This window comes from Xiphophorus hellerii, chromosome 14 (assembly GCF_003331165.1).
Source record: "Xiphophorus hellerii strain 12219 chromosome 14, Xiphophorus_hellerii-4.1, whole genome shotgun sequence".
Lineage (NCBI taxonomy): Eukaryota > Metazoa > Chordata > Actinopteri > Cyprinodontiformes > Poeciliidae > Xiphophorus > Xiphophorus hellerii.
The window spans coordinates 15,438,046-15,459,704 of record NC_045685.1 but is presented as its reverse complement, the minus strand read 5'-3'; the positions used below and the strand labels follow the sequence as shown (position 1 = coordinate 15,459,704).

Sequence of the window (21,659 nt, the reverse complement as noted above, 5' to 3'; positions counted from 1 at the left end):
TTGATGTTTGCAGTTAGCTCTCGTTTCCTGTTATGCAAAAACTCTATAGGAGAACAGATGTACGCTCACACTCAATTTAAGCAAGAAACACGTGCCACTCGTCAGTCCCTGGCTTAACAACAGCGCTATGGTGTTTTATGTGCAGGTCATGCTGTTGATGGGGTGCGACATCCATGGACTCCATATGAACTGGGACGCACGTCGACTTTGCTAAGTGCACCTTGTGTGTGCTGCATTGTAGAAACATGGTGCTCGAAAAATAGGCAACGTGCCAACATGAGTTACTTTCAAAAAAATACAAAAGAAATAATAAAAAAAGATTTCCCTGAAGAACTGAGTTTTCCATGTTCCTTTGCTAAATGTGTCTAGGAATCTGTCCTTGCTCTGCATTATGCCAATTATGCATGCAAGTTGAAATATAATTTCCTGTTATGTTGAACACATTTTACTGAAATTATGTCTGAATAATTAACAGTTTTTTTAATTTATTTTAATTTTTAATCAATGTATTAACATGATTTTAATTTTAGTTATCCAGTTAATTAAATGCAAGTTATCATAGGTATCATATTTAAAATAATGTCTTAAATGCTCTTAAATCTGTGAAATTATTTTAGTGCTAGTATATTTAACAGACTGAGGCCTCGTTGTTTTCAGTTTTTGTGGCGTTTTTGATTGTTGTGGGTTTTTTCCATGTGTTTTATTTTTCATTAAGCTCTATATAAGACATATTTTTCAATCATTTTCAGAACAAATTAAATATGCAACACACTGCTGTTGAGCTCATATTTCTTGTGATTGACACATGACCTCTTGCAATGCTGCAACTTAGTCAACAGGTGTTTAGCCAGCAGACCACAGCCTTATTTCACATAATCTTAAAAAAAACAGGTCCCAGAATCTTTTTACCACGATGTACTCTTGGGTCATCTCTGTCTTAACATTTCCTCTTATTACCTCCCACATCACTGATGTAAACCAGTGCATGGGCTGGAATTAACATCTGAAAGAAGTACAGGTACAAACTAACTCCATATTAATTTGGATGTTAAGATGGTTTGATTCGTGCATTTAGCTGATAGTTGAAGAAAATGTCCTGATGAAGCATAAAGGAAATCCATCAAATCTACTGATTTATTCGCAGTGAGCATTAGTGCGCGGGATACGAGCCTGGCTCACGGAGGTGCGCTTCAGTCTGAATAATGATTTGAAGAGTCAGACCGAACAGAAGACATTTCTCTGTGTCACTTTACTCTATATGCACCTTTTCCGCTGCGGTGACAGCTTTCTGGATGCGAGAGGTTGTCTGCGGAGAAAGTTTTGCATGCATCGCTTGTGATCCTGCCCTGAATGAAACTGTATCCCTGCCATTATTTAAATTTTGCAGGTCCTTACACACAGCAAGGAACACAAGAAAATGACTGATGGAGAAGCAGGGCTGACTTAGTCTTGTTTCATATAGACTAGTATGTGAGAAGTGGCAAAGAGGTTGAACATATGGATGCTGTTTCAGCCTAAATCAGATTTTAAAACCATCCAGTCAGTTTGGTGCACCTGATTTACTATATTATTTTTTTCTTTCTTTCATTTGGAAGTAGTTTAATTATGGCCTCCCATCTCATTTTCAGCATCCAATTTGTTCACCTATTGATATCATGAAATTGCATTAGCCGTGGGAATATACGCACACATACACACATGCCCACAAACACGGGCCTATGTGCTTGGACTGATGGCTGATTCAGCTTTGGGCAGCATGCAGTGTCAGAGTCAGTCCTGCGCTTATGCAGATAAGACAGCAGCAGCGATTGGACCAGAAATGATTGCGATTCATGCTCGTAGGCTTTCTCTTCTCTTCTCTTTGGAAAACGGTAAACAGGAACACAGCAGCACAGGATGTCAAAATCAGTCTCTGGTAAAGCTAAGAGACTTTCATTTGTCAAAACAATGACAGGCAGGTTTCAGCAGAGTACTAGCAGAGACAGATTTGGGCCTATTTTTCTATTTCTGCTGCAGTTGTCTTGCGTTTTTGTCCTCATGCAGTACATGATATTGATTCAAATCTTCAAAAATCTGAGTAATACCTAATAGAGAAATAATTAAAAAGCTTTCACTAACCACTATGACAGTTTTGAGATTGATGGCCCTTCACTGACTAGTCACAAGAAGGGCAAGCCACAAAAAGTCACTAAATAAGGTGGCCATTCACAGAGTGCTTTCTCCAAGAATAATAATGAAAAGTTGAGTGAAAGGAAAAACTGTGGTAGAAACAAAATCTTACCAAGCATGAGCACAGTCTACAGGTTTGTGAAGTTAAGCACTTTCTATTTTTCAGATGAAAGAAACAAAGTCATTTCTGCAATTCTATTCTACAAAACATCTGCCTCAGGGACCAACAGATTTTTTAATACAGTAAATAAAGAAAACAGGAGAATAATTTACTGCAGCTGAGATATATCTAAACGTTTAATAAAAAACCCCTTAGGGATTTGTGACTTTTTTTTTTTAGATCTGTATGTGTGCAAAAAAATGTTTTTTTGTTTAACCCTCAATGTTGTCCTAGTTACAATACTTTGAAAGCATACATCAAGCTTGATGACTTTCTGAAACACCAGATTTTCAGAGGAAAGGCAGCTCGTGTTCTGGGAGTTCTAAGTTAATCTGTTAATCAGACGGCTATAATTGTGCTAGCTCTGAGGCAGTTTTCATGCAATGATTTGTATGCCAAGCCTTTTCCAAGAGTTGTCTAACAATACCCACTCAGAAATTTGTCACCGAATCAATGTTGTGGACAAGGTGATCATTATTTTTCCACCCTTCTAGATGGCTGTTCTGAGTAACAAATATAAGATGTACCTGAAATGTTTTGAAAAAATGATGTTATTATACCAGCTCCTCTAAGACGTCAGCTGTGTATTGGATATGTGTCAATGCAGAATCCCCCTCCCCAGTCCAGACTTCCCCCCTGAGATGAAACCAACTGGTCGATGAATTCTGTGCCAGAAACACAGAGAGTCTCAGAGACCCCTCTTTGCTTGTGGTCCAAGTCAAAAGGAAAGAGTTTGGCATGGCACACAAGAAAAGAAATAAACTACTTTTCTTGGCTGGCTTAACTTGGAAGTTGGGCTTTCAGAGGGATTGTGCAAGGGTAGGATAGAGTTTCAAAGTTTGCTTTAATGGTAGCCCCCTCTCAAACACACGCTCCTGATGGGCTGTTGTGCAGGTTGAATAACATTCCAATGTCAGTTTGATACAGAAATGAAATGAGGAAAATGAAAAGAGATAGGAAAAAAGGGTGGAAAATCCCCTTTCCAGCCAAGCTTTTGCCACCTCTCTAGAGGTGGCTGACAGCTCTCCCCCAGAAATGTAGTCAATATCGTTCTATTTTAAAGAGTTTTTGATCAAAGAGGATCATCGGCGGTGCAAGAAAAGCCCGCTTTTATATTGGTGCAGGTGCCAAAATGATTTGGATGTGGTCGAGCTGTTTTGACACTTACACGAGTTTAAAGGAACTGTGAAGGCAGAAAAGAATTATGGCCTTAACTTTTTTGCATACTTCTTCAGAGCAAAATGCCCATTTGTCCTTTTGGCTCAAACATCAATAGATCTCTTGACTCTCAACTGACAGACTACCATTAACCACAAGTAGGAAATAAGAGCGATGGCACATTTTGATAAGATAGTCTGTCTGATCTTCTGATTCCTGCCCGCTTCAAAGCAGGCATGGGCTGGTTTTCTTCAGCAGAACAGACCAGGCAGTAGCTCAGTGTAGCCCCACCCCCACCTGTTGGTGTATTCTACCAGTCAGATGACTGAAAGAAAATTAATACTCATACTGCTTTGTAATGTTAAATAAATACATGTATATTATAATGCTGTAAAACAGTGAAGGTGGGGTGCTTTTATTCAAACTTATTATACAGTTACAATCTCATGCAAGTCCTTGTCAAGCTGATCTTAATTGACTCAAATTATATTTGGTTTCTAAAATAATCCAAGAAGTTAGAAAAATTGACATGATACCAATCCTTTTGTGAATTACACTTAAATATTACCAATTATGAAAATAACACAATCTAAGTGGATCCATATAGATTTGTTCGGACTGATCTATGAGGCCAGAAATGGATCATTGAGTCTGCAGATATTTTCTAAACAGTATTAAATGGGTAAGAAAAATTATCCCTTTGGCATGAATAATTCGGTAAGATGTCTCTTATAGACCTTATGTCTACAAGATGTCTCTTGCAGACATTGCCTTTGGCTACATCAGCCAAGGGCAATGTCTTTGGCTGAAGTAAATATAACTAGCTCCCAAAGACTGCATTGACACATTTAATATTGATCAGGCAAAAAGCCATGAACTGGGAGTTGAACGTCAACAAAAGGAAGCCTCATTAACAGAATTAAGCACAAAATGGCTGTACAACTTTGCCGCATATCTGGTTGCTTAACTCTAGAAAGTTAAAAGTAATTACCAACTCCTTCACTCTCATCTGTTCTGCAGGAAAAGGATTGAATTGTGTTTGGGGCCGTGGCATAAGTAGACGAAAAACACGACACCAGGGTGCAATTAAGGCTTGGAGCTGGATCACTAAGTCCAGATGGGCCAGTGCCATGTAACTAAAATCATGTTTTATACAGACAAAGCGAGGAGGACACACAAACTTTTAGGAACCAGCTGTGTAAGTATTTGTTGAGAAATTAAACCGTGTACACTCAGTGTTGGAGTGCATGGATGCTTCCAACAGACACAAAATCTTACATTTATATAGATGAGGTGTGTACGAACAAGCAAGACCCTTATATATTTGTTCTCTTGTTTGCGCTCTATTTTTTAATGCAAGGCTGAGATATCTGAGAATCTGAGATAATGAAAAGAGTAATTTTGCTGCTTTTGGGTGGAAATGTCTAATAGATATAGTGCACATATTGTATATTTAGGTTTTTAGTTGTGCCCATGGTGAATAAGTTGGAGTATGTTTTATTACGTGAACAAGTGTCTTTTATACAGGTCACAAGTTTAAACAGGTGAAACTATTCCTGGTAATTACTGGAAGAAAAGAGGACTTCCCTGAATTTATGTTTATGTTCTACATTTTCAAGTCTTCGCCTATAGAACTTTCTTTATCAAGACTCTTCATTGGTACAGACGTATCTGTCCAGTTGTTCTATATTTATACACTTTTTTTGTTGAGTCGCACCAATCACAGCATTTCAAGAGCCTTAGTTTACAATCTGTTCCTGTACTTTGACATTTGCAAACTACCCTCTGACCTTAGTGTGGCTGCCTCACCCCAGGAGAACTCCACTTTTAGATTTCGAGAGGTCGCACGCTGAGTCCAGCCCGAACACATTGTAGCGTTCAGCCAAGAGGCACAGAGTAAGGTCACCCGTATGTGGGTTTCCATGTATTCATGCAGTTACCCGAAGAGTGTTTGAGTGCATATAAACACAAAGACTCACTCAGGTCACCGAGTATCCTCTCCGCTCTGTACGTTGGCTGCTCTTCTGAAATGATGACTGAAAAAAAAACTACTTTACCTCCCCTCATCTTCACACAGTGCACAGATAGAGCAACCATTGATGGCATCAGCAGTGCAGATTTTGTTCTTCTCTCTTTGAGCTCCCAAATCACTTCATTGAATCCTTTGTGCTTGCAGATTTGTGCTTCACACAAAGTCTTTTAATGGCTTAATTAGAATTAGTCAGCATCTAGTGAAATTAAACTGGTACGTCCAAAATGGGTTCTTTTGTAAATTGTGCAGCGTCTGAGTTCATGCTGCTCACTCAATTACACAAGAACTCCATTAGTTTGAGTGAGAGTTTATGCAACGCTGAGGCACTTTTTTTTTTACCACAGGCAGAGTAATATATAAAATATATGAGGAGGTGAATGTAGAGTAGCTGGTGCGCACTGGGGAAAAAAGCGTCTGAAGAGGAGGTAGAAGAAATAAATTCCTTAAAATTCAGTCGACATTTAGATTGAAGTCGATATAATCCAGGTGGTGCTGCCGAGTTCCCCGAGAACAGCTGTGATCTGTTTGACATGAGAGCGTTTGCTGCGGCGAGAGAGGAGAGTGTTGCTCCTTTTGTCTGGAGACATACCTGGTGAGGATGTTTGCCCAGACCAATCAGGCTTTCATCAAAATCCATTCTCTGCTAGTCTGGGTGAGACTTTCAATCCTCCACTCCCAGAGAGCAGCTCTCTACACCCCCCCACCAAGTGCCTTGCACTTTTTTATGTTCAGCTTGGGTAAGCAAAAAGGCTCCCAATTATAATGCATTATGTCTCAGCATATTGTGATAAGTTGAGCTTAGAGAAGACTAAAGAGGTAGACGTCTATTTCTCTTCAAAGTATGTATTCTAGAAGAGTATGGAAATGTTTCCCGTCTGTCGGGGTTTCCTTTTTTTGTAGAGCTTTTTGAAAAGCCGGTTCTTGAAGGTACTATCAGCCATTTGCAAGTTTGTTCTTGCTGTCTAATCGATCACTCCAAAGCCAGGTCACTGAGGTCCTGACAAGAGGAGCTCTCTCACATTTCAGGCAGCGCTTTCTGAAAGCTGCCAGAGGACACAAAAGACGAACCAACAAAGAAATTCACCATAATGACCGTTGACCTTTTGTGTCAGTGATGTTTGGATGTGTATTTACCCTTAAACACCAGGTGAATAATAAGGTCTGGTTCAGGAGGGTAATTGTCTATTGTTGGGCAAAATGAGGCAAATATGGAGAGGCAGGAATGTTTGTTTTGGGTTTTCCTGCATTCCCTAAATGTTTCACTTTTGTCAACCTACTTTTATATTAGTGCTTTTAAAAAATATGCTAACAATGGCCTGCAAATCCACACTTTCAAGAATAAATCCTGCAGACAATTCACTCATCAACCACTTTATTAGGTATACTTTGCTAGTATTTGTTTAGGCCCTCCTTTCCCTTCAGAACTGCCTTAGTTTAGTTCACTGGGGTTAGAGATCAAACAAAAACACATTCCTTAAAGGTTTCGGGTCCATGTAAAAGTTAGACTTTTACTTCAGATTTATAAGCCATGATAGGAACCTCTCATTACATTTATTGAATTGAGATCTGTGAACTCACTGTTATGTTAAAGAAACCAATTTGAGATTATTGAAATAAATATTAATAATTGACAAATAAACAAGATTTGTGACATGGTGCTTTATCCAGCTGGAAGTAATGTGTACTTATTAATGGTTGGATATGTATTCTCTTTAAACCAGAGAGATATTGTACATAAAAATCCTAGTAGATCATAAGTTTCTGAAATACCCAAACCAGATAATCTTGGATCATTCTACTATCAAAGTCACTTCCTTTCTTATTTTGATGACATGAAAATCTGATTATATCCTTAGTAATTAGTAGAAAGGCTCTTACTGACAACACAATTTTGTGTAATTGCCAATCTGAGTCAGACTAACAAATAATTCGAAGAAAAAGTTTGTTATAGATCACATCACAAAGTCACAAAGTTTTTGTATTGCAGGGTCAAGACAGTTTATTGCTGCATTGATTTTTTACCTCACACTGTTGTATTGATATTTGCGCATAGAGGAAAGTCACTCAACTTCCACTTAATGAAAGGCAGAGCGAGTTTGCCAAAAGTTTCTTTTTTTTCAGTCAAAGTTGCTTGGGTCTGTCTTCTTGTTTCTTTGAAAGTAAAGTGCGTGTGTCTTTTTTGTAAATACATTGTCATGTTTGGAAATCACAATTTCAATGAAACAAATGTGTGGGCTACATAGACATATAACATAATCAATATGTACGTTTATAAAGAATTTTTAAAATCATCACACTAAGGAGTCTTGCATCAACATTTGTTTTGGGTGTACTCTGATTTGTTACTGTTTGTGGCTAATGTTAGTGTTATTATACAGTTTGCAAATTAAAAATAATAAAAGTTTAAAGAGTCCATTCACTTTGGTTTAGTTCTCAAATGTTGCTTTTACAGCTGTTTCTCTGCCTATATAAACAAATCCTTTCCAGATACTGACCTCTATGTGTAACTTATAAATTCAGAGGCCACATATGTAGACATGTATATAAACACACATGCCTTCTGTTTAAACCTTCGGATCTCTCTGTTTCTGGATTCCCCCCAACCCCACCCTTCCTCTTTTCCTCCCCCCTTTTTTCTTCTGCCCTCTGTCTAATTGAGTCGTGAGTGGATTCCAGGTGGAACCCATTTGAATTCCCTGTGGTCCTGACCACTGTGGTTGCCCGTGACACAGTCATACCTCTCATTTCCAGACCATTTACATCATATTCTTGCCACTTATGTTACAATCATTACGCCACCTTGAAGCACGCATTGCAATTTCTGGTCAACAATGCTAACGCGGACATGCAGGTCGGGATGGATGGAAAGCAGAATTAACATTGAAATCAAGTCTGTATTGAGTGCATGCAGCATGATACATAATTTAGTTGTCGAAAATGTGCATCACATTTGCAGAGTCGGGGATGCTCTGCAATTCATGTTTTAAGATTTCATTATATTCTGTGCACTCGGCTCAGCATCGGATAATGATATTGAAATGCATGCACCAGTGGGATCTGCGTTATTGACATTGGAATTTGCTGTACCCCTGATTCGGAGGGTGAGCTGAAATTGCTGTTGTTGTCTCTGTGTGTCTGTGGATGTCTCTGTGTGTGTCGTGATTTTCGCCCCATTCTTAAATCTGGCAGGGAATGAAGTGTCTGTTGTAGAATTATGCAAATATAGTTAGTTGAAACATGAAACGGGAGGAAATGGAGATCTGTAAAACCCAAACACACAAAAAAAATAATAATAAATGGAGGATTTTATGAACAGATGTTCACCAGATTAGAAAAATAGGTTGATTTGGCTTTGTTTCCCACATTGAAATGTGTGAGTTTGTGATGTATCATTTATGTTGGCAGGATGGCTCTTAGTCAAAATGCTTTGGCTCGGCATATTGTGAATTCAGAAGGCCTTATTGAGTCAATTTTTTTTGCAAGTTCACATAGGTTTACAATGTGATTTTTATTTTTTATGTTTTTGAACTGTAGTTTTCGGAAACTAGATTTTATAGTCTAAAATGTTACATGACCAAATCTTGGTATTTGACATAAGGCAAATTTCCCATGAGAACAAAAATGCCTGAAAGAGAGAACAAAGCAGCCGCTCAGTGAGATTTTTCTTCCAGGAAGTGTGTCCTGATGAGGAAATCTTCCTGATAGTACATGCACTCATTTTGCTAACTAGTTATACAGGTAAATTGTTCATATGTTTGCAGTAAAGAAGAGTAACTAAAACGGAATGATCTGTGTGCTTTTTGTAACAGCATTCTATATCTGGCTACAAATGTTAATTTACTCAATTGTTGCCACAGGTGAATTTGCCTTTGCCCCAAATTATTTCTGTTTCAATTCTTTCTCTTTTTAACAAAATGATTTTTTTGGCTCTCGTGGCCTTTATTTGCTAGTGAAGCGACAAGAAAGCGGGTTGTGAGAGATGGGAAAGACATGTGGCAAAGGCCAACGGGCCGAGACTTGAACCCGTGACGTCCACGACGAGGTCTGAGGGATCCGTACATGGGTCGTACACTTTACTCCTGTACCACCACCGCACCCTCAGTTTCATTTTTTTTTAGAAACATTTAGATGCCGGGAATAAGTTTTTAGTACGTATACATTTAAAATCCATAAAAATTGAAAATGAATAAATACAGTTTTTGCTTTCTTTGACACTTAAAAAAAACAACTTTTTTCAGCAATACAGTAATCCATAAACTAGTATGGATTGCCTTTTAGTTGTCATTCAAGACCAATGCTGGAATTACTGTGATTTGCTATGTTGCCAGGCATAGCATGCCACTTGGCCTTGCTGCATGAATGACGGCAAACAGGTAAGGTTGTCAAAGAAAGCACCTCACTGGAGCTTCTGTAACAGTGTCTGAATTGTACCCAATAAAGTAGCAATTAATGACCATCATCTTGTCTTGCAATACTTCACCTCCTCATTTATACCTTTTTTTTTTGCCTGTTTTTTTTTCCTTTTCTGCCTCTTGCCCCATTTCTTCTCTGCCCTGTTCATTTGTCTGAGATCCATTAGGGAAGATATGTTGAGCGAGAAGGGCAGAAAGGATAGGAAGAAGGAAGATGTGGGGAAATGGATAATGGCTGAGCTTTGCATCACAATGGAGTACTATCTCAGGGCAGATTTGCTCTGCCTTAAAACGATGCATCTATCTGTATTCATTCACTCACCCGTTTGTGTGCTCAGTCCTGTGTGCTTTAATTTGTCTCTCTTGTGGAAATGCAACCCATCCCCATTGTGTGCATGTGCAATGTTAAATATTTGGGATGCTAATTTGCTTTATTTGTTTTGCATCTTGGTTTCTTATTGGGTGTGCAAGTAATTCCCACTAATGAATTGTGCTTCCATTGTCTAGAAGTTGGGAAATGTGATTTGTGTGTGTCAGAAGGGTACACACTGCCTTTGTGTGCATTGAGGGGTGCGTGTACGGCCCCATTATTTAAGCCGAGCCATCAGTCACACTCAACAAGCCTATCATATTGGACCATTCAGAGACTGTGCAGGCAGAAGTTAGTGCTATTATCTGCCTGTCACCGGCTAGCTGTGTTGAGGTCCCTTGTGGAAAACCAATTGTATGAGTGAATGCCTTCCTGCTCTTGTTGTGAAGCTCCAGGGATGAGCATGGCATGTCTAAAAAAAGCACTCTCCATCCACCTTCGGCTCTCCACATATTTCCCTCTGTATTAGAAAGGGATGATTATGGAATTAAATGTTTAATATTATGTGATTGACCACTTAATCTTTAAATGATCAGCAAGCTTTGGGAGATCAGCGATTGAGAGAAAAGATGGCCTGAGTTATAATCATCTTGGCTCATCTCCTAAGATTTCTGTGCTGGTGCTCATCAATCATCATGTATGCAGACTGTGTGCTTGGATTAATATTCATTTCACAAGAGACACTTCATTTGCATGAACACACTGTCTGCTTCATGAAAAATCACCGAGCCCTTTCCTGCTGTTGTGATAAGCATCTGGACATAAACCAGCTGAATATCTGAGACGCAGCACTTAACCCGGCAACGCATCCCTTTTCATTACATAGTGATACGTAGGAGGGCTTCAAGCAGGCGTAACAACATACTTGCTATGCTCCTAATCAGACAACACTGGAGATCAAGTTTTACTTTGTTGGAGCAGGGTTGTATAGATTGCCTCTGTTTTCATGAAAATCCTCTTCAGGTCAGGAAGTAACAGATGGAGAAATGTCTGTGAGTGATGCTGTGAATGTGAAAGAAGACAGGGTGGATATAAGAAACTTCATACATAACTTACAATTTATTTTAAATTGACAGGCACTTTTTGGATGCTTCTTTTTTAAAATCATGCATTATATTAAATTTTGGAAATCAAATATGAACTGGAAAAAGGTGCCCTTTTCTGTAAAATACCAGTGTGAGCAGAAGGAGTAGACCAAAATGTTGAAAGTAGCAGCAATTTAAAAACTTTGAAGAAATACAGATAAGGGATAATGAATAACAGAAGTGAAAACTGGAGGAAAAATTTGCTGATATATGAAGTTTCATGTTGTAATGAAATAAATTTAAAATGCCTTGTAGTATTTGCTATTTTAGCTTTTTGGTATGTAAAATTTATATTGTATGTAGTAGTGATACTAGTATTTTACAACAGGATTTGTCTAAACCCTGGTGCTGCATCCAGACAAAAAGAGCTGAATATGTATATTAATATTGCATAAATTGAAATGGCACAGAAATTGCAAAACAGCTGAAGTCCAACAAACGTTTGAAAAAGTCTGAAGAAATTCACAGTATGAATATCTGCATAATTAATACATGAAATAACTGCATTGACAACTATATGAAGCACAATTTCTATTTAAGTTATTTCTAGTCATCTTACAAAAACAACCATTTTCAAAATTAATTGTCCTTCAGTTTATCCTGATAATTTATTTTATTAATATTTTCATTAGATACTAATGTTTCTTATTCTTTGATACGATTAAGACCTGTTCTGGTTGTCCACTATGGCTCGACAATATATCTTCTTGTACATTAATGATCATTTTAAAGCAAATTATTAAATAAGTAAGTAAAACATTATTAGATATGTTTCAAAAGTGTAACCTAGTCGCTTAAAAAAATTATGTTCAACAGTCGAAAGGAGGAACAGTGGCTCACTTGTAAAACTGGTGGTTGTGTGTTCAAACATGTAAAGCGTATGTAAAAAAAAAAAAAAAAAAAGAAGATGCAAAACTGGTACACTGAATTTGACTCATGACTATCTGTCAAATACATAGATGTTTGAGAGAAAATCAAATAGTGACGTAGAATATTGTAGTGAAAAAATAAAATGGGGTTGAAATTATACAAAAGGTAAAAGGCATAGAAAGTCATACAGGTTCAGAGGCATCACATTTTCTGCGTTTGTTGGAGTTGTGGCTTCACTGATGTTTGTCGTCTCTCTTGTGATATTTTAAATATTTTTTTTCCGTTCAGGTGTTTTGTCATTGCCAGAGGAGTCACACAGCAGGTCTGATCACAAGATAACACCTTTTAGTCTCACTCGGTTGGAACAGCATGAGCTAACGTCAGGGTTGGTCGCGGTGTTTAGCTGCAAATCGGCAAATAAAAAGCATGCATGCTTACTACACCAGATTAATATCCATGTGTGAAATGCTCAAAGCTGATAACAATTTACATATTTTTAAATTTATTTATTTTTATTACTATTGCTTTATAATCTTTTATAAAAACTTCCTACTGCCTGCTGTTTATCTCTCAAACTCATAATTTCATTGAAACAACATATTACCCCCTCATCAACCGCTGCTCTCAGTGTCTATATCATCCAGCTCCTTCAGATAAAAAGTCACTTAATTAGAACTGTCATGTTTCATCTCAGCCCCTTTGGCATATTGGGAAAATAACACAAACAGCACTGCTGATTAGGAAGAAGTTTCTCTTAAGGAACATCGAGGCAGTAATGAAGTCTCCTTGATGTGGCAGAGAACAGACGCTGCAGTTTGTCGCTAGGTCTGCTAAATGTTGGCCGGCTTATCTAAGGGAGTTATCCTAAATACCCTCTCAGAACGAGTCCCCTTGAAACGTCAGCACCATAATGTATCACAAGGCTCCTTCTGGAGTACAAGACAAGCTGGCAATACCAGACCACAGCTGTATTTTTTTTTATCTTTTCCCCACATTTATTTATTTATTTATTTTTATTTTTTTTAAAGAGTTTCCAAGCTTTTTTCCTAGATATGTATTTTATTATGCGGTCTTTTGGTGCTTCACCAAAACACCGCATAATAAAGCCATCCACCTTTCTTCCGTTTTTGGGGAAGAAAGGTGGATGGCTAATTAACTACTGTGATATAGCTTATTTATTAGATCATTTCTTGAACAACACCTGCTCAGGTAGCTGCTGCTTGATCAGTTGTGCTTTGAGACAGACCACATACGTGTTTCCAAGCTTGATTCTGGCAAAGAGACAGTTTTTCTGTTACACTAGAAGTCATAATTATTAGTTAACCTGTTGATTTTGTCGTTAAAAAAATGAGAAGGTCCTTGATTTTTGATTTTTATCTAATGTTGAGAGAATTACCACCCAAAATCCAGAATAAATACATAATATAAATGGAGGTGCTTTAGTAAAAGTAAGCCACAAAGAGAACAAAAACTGCAAAAGTGTGAAATGATAAAGAAGCCCATTGACTGGCACCTACTAAAGTCTAGGTCTCCTTTTTGCAGCCTACAAAAAAATAGCAGAATTGTTCTGTAGATTTTTTATTTTATTTTTAAATAGGTTTTTTAAAAAAACGTTTGACATCTCACTGAGACTAAGGAGTGTTGTCTATAATGTAACCTAGCAGTGTTTGTGCCTGGATTGGGAAACTATTGGATCTTTCATTTTCACACCAACTGGCCATTGGCCAGGTCAAGATAAGATAAAAATCATCCCATTCAATTTCAGTGTATCTCTTTCTACAAATTGGTTTGTCACCAAGTTGAACTTGACTTAGAACTTGGTGGAGAAATCTTTCTTTGCAAGGGCAGTGAAACTGTGATGCATCCTGAGGTTGTATTGAACAAAGTCATGTTGGAAGATCCACTTAAAACCCATCTCCAGTCTTCTTGCATAGAGAAAGGGGTTATATTTAAGGTTTTAGTCTACAATGCAGTAAAGGCATTCTTAACCCTTAGCAGAAACACAGTTATAAAATATTATGTTCCACTCTGTACTTGAATGATTGGGGAGATTATGCTGTTTAAGCAATTAATGCCAAAGAGCTTCATTTTGGTCTCAGCTGATCACCAAAGTTTCTCTCAAACTTCTGAATCATTTAGGTGTTGCAAACCTAAGGAAGGTTCTGAAAATGTAGATTTTACTGAATTAAGCAACTCTAAGAAATTGATTATTAAAAAAAGGTGTGCCTTATGCATAGCTGAGGTAAGGAGAATCTGTAAATGATTCACTGGTCTATGAGCTATATGGACACGTCACTCTGTGGGAGCCAGAATTCAGACTGAGGTTATATACTTGTTTCCCTCAGTCATTCAAATCAATTTTTAATTTTGTGTGAAGGATTGTGATCGATATTTGGTTATTCTCTCTCTTTACATTGATAATATAGCACCATTAAAAATGAGAGACTTTATATTTTTTTACAAAAAACAAGCAGAAAAAGATCAAGTTTATGTCTCCTCACTATTGTACTATTTGTAGTTTTGTAAATCATTGTACAATTGACATTGAATCTTCTTATACAAATGTGTACTTTTACATGACTATTTCTGAAGGAAGATTTTTTTCCCCCTCTTTGTCAGGGGACTCACAGGATCTAATTTGCTGTCAAGTCTAATTTTGCTCTTATGCAGCTGTCAAGAAATTGCTGTTTACTTGTAAGAAAATGGCTTTGATCAAAATTGCTCTTCCCCATTGCTGTTCTAACACCATGCATGTCAACTGTATATTAAATGCCGGCTCAGACCAGTTGTTGAAGGTCTAAGGCCCGTTTTTCACTCAAACATCTGTTAAGATCAAGTTGATTAAATACATCAATTCCTAACCTCCCGATATTCTCCAAATGGAGGCTTTACATAGCAAGTCCTGATTGGCTCTACATCTGATTAATCTAGGATTGTTTTTGTTTTTCTGCTTCTTTTTTTTTGCAGTGGGATTAAGAGGTGGTGTATGATATAGGGAATTGTCGGTGTTCACAGGGAAAAGGTTGGCTTGCCAGAAAGGAGGATTAAATTAAGATGGATTTGAAAGTCGGATAAAAAGCAATGCTCTTCCTTAACATGTTTTGTTCACATAACTTAAAATGTCTGGTCACCATTCAGCCGTCCCAGTGCCATGTCCCTTGAAACACTTCTTAAGGTTTTGGCTTTTTTGCTCGTTAAATGCAGAATGGGTTTCCTAATGTGCTGCAATAATGCTTTTGTGGGCTGGAATCATCTTGCTGAGATTACATGTATGCAGCGGATTATGGATGATCGGGGATAATAGAAGGGTGTGGACGGTCTAATCATTAAGGCTGACTTAACCTTATTATAATGAAACGCATTTATAGAGATTATCTCCACTCTAATCAGAATACAGAAAGCTTATCCACCTTTAAACCGCTTTTTCCTAAATATATACATCCCACTTAGATGCAGTGTTGCACGCTTTCACACTTCACTTTTTTTTTAAATATTAATACTTCTGAGGTGTTAATCTAACGCAGTCACAAGTTAACACCATGCAAATTAGGTGCAATGTTTGCAGCTCATTTTAAGATGAATCGCATTAGTGTATACTGACTATTTTATCCGGTATGAGGAATTTATTGGCGGCGCAGCCAGTTGAGTGTAAAACAGAGCAATCACCGGTGTGAATCACAGGGTTGGGAAAAGAGGAGTTTTTACTTCGCCACAAGAAGGCTGTGGCCTCCTGTCCAAAGGTAAAATAACAGTTGGTGGTAAACTGTGATATGGGACTGCTGTGGACAAATAAACTTTTAATGTCAAAGATGCCCTTAATAAATACTTAAAGCAATTTCATATAATTATTATTGAGAAAACGCTATCCAAATCAACTTTGTTCCATGTGGAAAAACAACTCCTTTTGTTGAGTCTTGAAATGAGTGCTTAAAAATTATCCATCATTCCATTATTTGAGTGGATATTAGCTTTTGAATGGTTTGTGTCATTTTACATCAGACATAAAACTAACATTTCAGAAAAAAATACATTATGTTGACAGTCAGACATAGCACTGGTAGTGTTATGGTTTGAGGCTCCTAACTTCCTCAGAACTTTGTCATTCAGTTTAAAAACATTTGAGTCATGCAGCAGAACAATAATCCAAATAACTTTCACCTCTTTGTGCCTCAAAACATAGAAATTAAAGGTTTAAGAGTGACCTAATAAAGGTAATAGCCTAATCTGGAGTTAAATCCATTTGAGATGCTGTTGCATTACAAAAAAAAAAAAGAAAGAAAAAAAAACTGCTCAGGTTTCAAAAATCCTCCTTTGTGTACTTATGAAAACAATTCTCAAAGAAAAGTGGACCAAAATCCTTCTACGGTGATACAAAAGACTTGTTACAAATTATGACAACCAAAGGTTGCGTAACCAGTTATTAGGATTACGGAGCACTTACTTCTTTTTTGGTTTGAACAATTTTTTGTCATATAAAATAAAATTATCCTTTGGAAAATGCATTTTGAATTTCCTCAGATTATCTTTGTCTGACATTCAATTTTGTTTCGTGTTCTGAAACATTGCAGTGTGACAAAAGATGATTGAAAAAAAAACAACTTTTGCACGGAACGGTATGTTTATAACGAGAGAAAAAGAAGATTATCCTTTCACCATAGTGCATGCCTGCATGATACAGATCTATTTGCTGGAAAAAAAAAAAAAAAAAGCACAAACAAGCTCCACCCACCACTCTTCAATTGTGCCGGTGTAATTTGCACTCTGGCTAAATTAGCTGCTCAGAGTAAATCTGGTCAGCTGTTGTGTTTGTTGGAATGTAAAAGTGAAACCCCGAGAGCACAGTAGTTATGCAAAAAAACACTCACAGGTGCAAACACTCAGACTGTGCAGTTATGGGCTAATGCCCACAGGAAAGCGAAAACATCTCTGCATCTCTTATGTCAATTACCATCAGGCCCTGCAAGAACACACACCGGGCCTCCGCACACGTAGACATGCACGATGATATGCAGACCATCCTAGTTGTCCTTTTCTTCCCGTTCCCGTCTTTGTTTCTCTGTGGGAGTGATTTGTCAGTAAGGTGGGGGAGTTAACACTCCAATGAGCAAACAACAACAGACTACCCAAAAATACATCTCGCAGTTCACACCGTCTCAGCCTTTGGTTGATCACACCCGGCGTGAGCTCGGCTGACTGGAGATTGAGCAACTTGCGCTGTGCCTCTTGATGACAACTTGAAACCCACAGTGACATAAGGACTGGATGATAAAAAGCCACGGTGCATCCATCTGGTGTTATTTTTTTTCTTCTTCTTCTTCTTCTTACTGGAAAAGACAACACGCCCATTGTTCCTATGAAATGAGGCTTGCTTAAAGTGTGCCCCAAATAACTTTTTGTTTGTTTCTTATCTTTGACAGATTTTTTGGGAGAAAACCTCTGGGACCAGATAAAGAAGATATTTTGGCCTTGTGGGAGGAGTGGCGCAGTGGAGGGAGTCGTGCCATAGAGGAAGCAACCAATTGAGGCACTTGCCAGGGAAAGACTTAGCACTGAGCTCATCTGGGACTCTGAGCAGCGGGCGGTGAGAGAAGGAGGCCATGTGGACCGCACGCCTGCTAGTTCTCGCCAGCCTCTTCGCACCAGCCGCACTGGGTGAGTCTGTCTCCTTTAATCCAGCATTTGTCTTTGTGAGTGCATGTGGGCATAAAACATAGCCTTGCTTTGTGTTTGATTGGCCATGGTTTGAAGCCGTATCAGAATAATCTTTTCACTATGTAAGTGCCAAATTCTACAGCATCTACAAAAAAAATTCTCTGCTTTTGTCTGTCTTGTTTTCACTTCTACCTCTGACTAATTAGCAGTTTTTTTCTCGTTTTTCCCCCTCTTAACTTTCTGACGTTTTTACATATCACTCAAATTTTTTCCAATTCTCATATTTTCTTGGTGTGTTAAGTATAGAGATGCCTCCTACATTCACAAAAATAGCATTACTGCTCTAACATTGCAATGTAGCGGTTTAAAAACATTCAATATTACAGAAAGAGACAAAAACTCTTGACTCTTCTTTTCATGCATTAAAACCTGACTTATTTTAAAGGGGCATAAATACAGCGGTATGCTAAATCTAGCTGTAATGTGGTTTGTTGTTAGTTTATGTCAGAGGTTGACACAAAGCAATGCATAATTAAAAAGAAGAAGGAAAACTATACATCTATTGCTATGTAAATGAAATCTGAAAAGTGTTTTTTTACAATTTGTCCCTTTTACTTTGTTGCACCTAAAAAAAAAAAATGCATCCAAATTCTTTTAGTCGTCACCTCCTTAATAAATGCATAGATGTAATCACCGTCAAGCAACGATGAAGTGGTGCAGAAGCTTAAGACAAGGTTAGGTTATTAAACAATATCTTATCTCCTACAGCACTATTTAACCCATTATCTGACAATACCAGTAGTGCGACACAACTACATACCGACCAAAACATGGCCGTCCATCTAACTTTGCAGGTCAGACGAGGAGAGCATTAATTATGGGAGAGGTCAAGAGGTTCATGGTAAAGCTGGAGAGCTACAGAGGTTCATAGCTGACGTTGGTGACTGCAAAAAAAAGTGAGGTGGAGGTTCCGTTTCCAGTGCGACAACTCTAAATATCCAAACAGAGCAACAATAGAATGGCTTGGATTAAAGTAAATTTAATCATATGGTAAAATGACACGGACATAAATCCAATTTGGAGAGTTATGGTAGTATTTAAAAAACAGATGTTTAAAGATTCTCTCCATCCTATCTATCTGGGCTTGAGTTATTTTTTAAAAAAGGAGAGGCAAATATTTTAGACCCTAAATGTGCATAACTGTTAGAAACATTCTCCAAAAGACATGAAGTGTAATTGCCATTTTTGTTTAGCAGTGTTGATTACAAATGTGTGCCACACTTTTCAGATTTTTGTTTGTAATTATTTTCTTCCCACTTGGCAATCACGCATGACTTTGTGTTTGGTCTCTAACATAAACTTCTAATAAATTACACTGACGTTTCAACGTGACAAAATGTGTTTGCGGCACCATGTATGTTTACAAAGATTTCAGTTAAGAAAAGAAAAAAAAAATCATTGTCTCTCCTTTCAAGCATAAAAATGTGAGGATTACTTTGAAATCACTCACTTATATTGCAGCTCTGTAAACAGAGAGCGATATAACACCTTTGTTTTCAGCTTTTTGCAGATTGTTAATTGAATTAATTCAAATCTTGATTTTTAAGAAGTCAATGGTGTTGTTGTAAGGGTTTTGGGATGTTTATGTGGCCGCAGATTAGCTGTAGGGAGTGCCTGGGGGTCAACAGCCTGTAAAAATTGCAATTTGCACTGTCTAAAACCATTAGTGGGAAATATCAAGCTAATTGAATTGTTATTTCACCACTTAAGGGTGCTGGCAACTGGGTTCACTCTACATTGATAATGATAGTAAAGGTCTTTGGCATCACTAGTTTTTCTTTAATGCCTAATAAAAAAAAAAGAGGTCAAGTCAGCACTTTGCCATGCGTCTCTTTAGCGATTCCTGTTGAGTAAAAATTGTCAGATTTTAATACTAGTAGGGCAGATGAGGCACTGAGACACTTCAGAATTCATTTGTGATAAGAAATTGCTGTTCATAATGCTGACTTGAACTCCCCGTTCTGTATAAAGTGGGAGGAACACAGAGCTTGTAATCAAGCGAGAGCTCTTGATGACGTTAGCCGTTGAGAAACATTGGTGATGTGGTTAAAAAAAAGTCAAGGCTAACCAACTTCCTCATATAACCCTGACTCCCAGTACTTTGAGTCATTCTTTGTGCAGATTAGCTACTGATTAACAGCTCCATACTCCTTCTGTCAGAGTGGTAATCTCTGTAAAATCCCCAAAGCTATTGGAAACAGGAACTCTGACAAGTCATGAATGAGGCATTAGACCATGTTAATGTTTGTTGGAAACCTTTTTTTGGATTTTTTCGTAATAGTTTTACCAGGACAGGTAATATGCTGTTATACATTGTCACCTTAAGTGAACAAACCAGGATTAACACATTTAGACCAAAAGCTGTAGCATAATATGCTTGTTTTCAAAACAAGAGCACCAATTATTAATATTTTGATTTCCATACACAGGCTTAAACACAGTATAAAATATATTGAGCATAATATTACAACTTTTGTTTGTCCTTCTGCTCCTCAAAATTAGTCAAGCGATCAGCTCAGGTAGCCAGCCCCAGTCTACTGCTTAACAGACATGACAACACTGTGGTCTTCATTTGTCTTTCTTGGAAGTCGGGGAATAAATATAGCAGTTTTCATCCAGTAAACTGGCTGGCAGTGCACAGCAACAGGGGCAGGGACAGCTCTGCATTACTCTGTGCTTCAGAAAACATATCCTGCACTTTTTCCAACATCTTAGTAGGAAGGAATGTAAACTGTTGGAATGATATGCAAGAACATTTTAACAGTTTTGAAACCTTAACTTAACTTCCCCACCACCCTCCTCAAAATAACACAAAAAATTATACTTTGATTCCAGTAGCAGGCTAGCTCTAATGCAATAAATCATTTATAAGAGATTGTTCTGTTTCTACTTCTGAATTTCTGAATTCTACTGTCTTTACAAGGGCAGTATTGCTTACTGCCCTAAGCAATAATAGATCAATTCAACAATTCAAAGCAATTCAGTTGAGTTCAGATTATTCATATCTTCTAAATTAAAACTATAAGATCGATTGATATACATGCCCGGTTTAAAAACAAGTAAACCGCAACTGAGCTTCCTAGAGAGTCTCTTACCATCTGAGGAAGGAGGAAGCGATTGAGCTGACTCAAAACACCTGGGACTCTCTCAGCCACAGCCTCAGAAAATTTTAAATTAAGCCCACTGGTCAACCCGGAAAACAATAACAGAAAGTGAAATCTTCTTTTAATAAGTGATGCTGGTGTCTGATGATTAGAAAGTAAAAGTTATATATTCATTAAATAGGTTGCTTAGGGTTAAGTTTTTAATTAGGTTCCTAAACTTGAAATGTTTAGGAATTAAAAGTATTATGTATATATTTTTTATTTCTATTAAGTACATGTTTGATTTAAATTGACATTTGATGTAAATGAGGAGTAATGGCAAGTTTTTGAACTTTGTATTCATAATTTTAATTTGTGAAAAAAGTGTCTTTATTAAAGATTAGTAATCTGAAGTAATTCAGATTAGCCATCTAAAAAGTCTTAAATGAAGACAAAGAAATGACCTGTGTTTCCAGATCAACCAGGTCTCTGTCATGTTTTGGTGTCAACCTTGTGGTTCCAGTTCACAACAAAACTCTTTTCAAGAGCTTTTCGGTTATATATCAAATTTAGTCCGAATTCAATTAAATAAATTAACATAGTCTGAT

The 21,659-nt window shown here is 37.5% G+C and overlaps 1 protein-coding gene across 13 annotated transcripts in view; it reads left to right on the top strand.

Moving 5' to 3' along the window:
- Positions 1 to 21,659, top strand: part of LOC116732730 (adhesion G protein-coupled receptor L3) — a 279,903-nt gene that overhangs the window by 60,624 nt on the left and 197,620 nt on the right. For all 13 annotated transcript variants that reach the window (XM_032583083.1, XM_032583084.1, XM_032583075.1 and 10 more), the window contains exon 3: positions 17,674 to 17,908. In XM_032583083.1, the coding sequence (XP_032438974.1) occupies positions 17,854 to 17,908 (55 nt within the window). In that variant the 5' untranslated portion in view covers positions 17,674 to 17,853. The remainder of the gene's footprint in view (positions 1 to 17,673; positions 17,909 to 21,659) is intronic.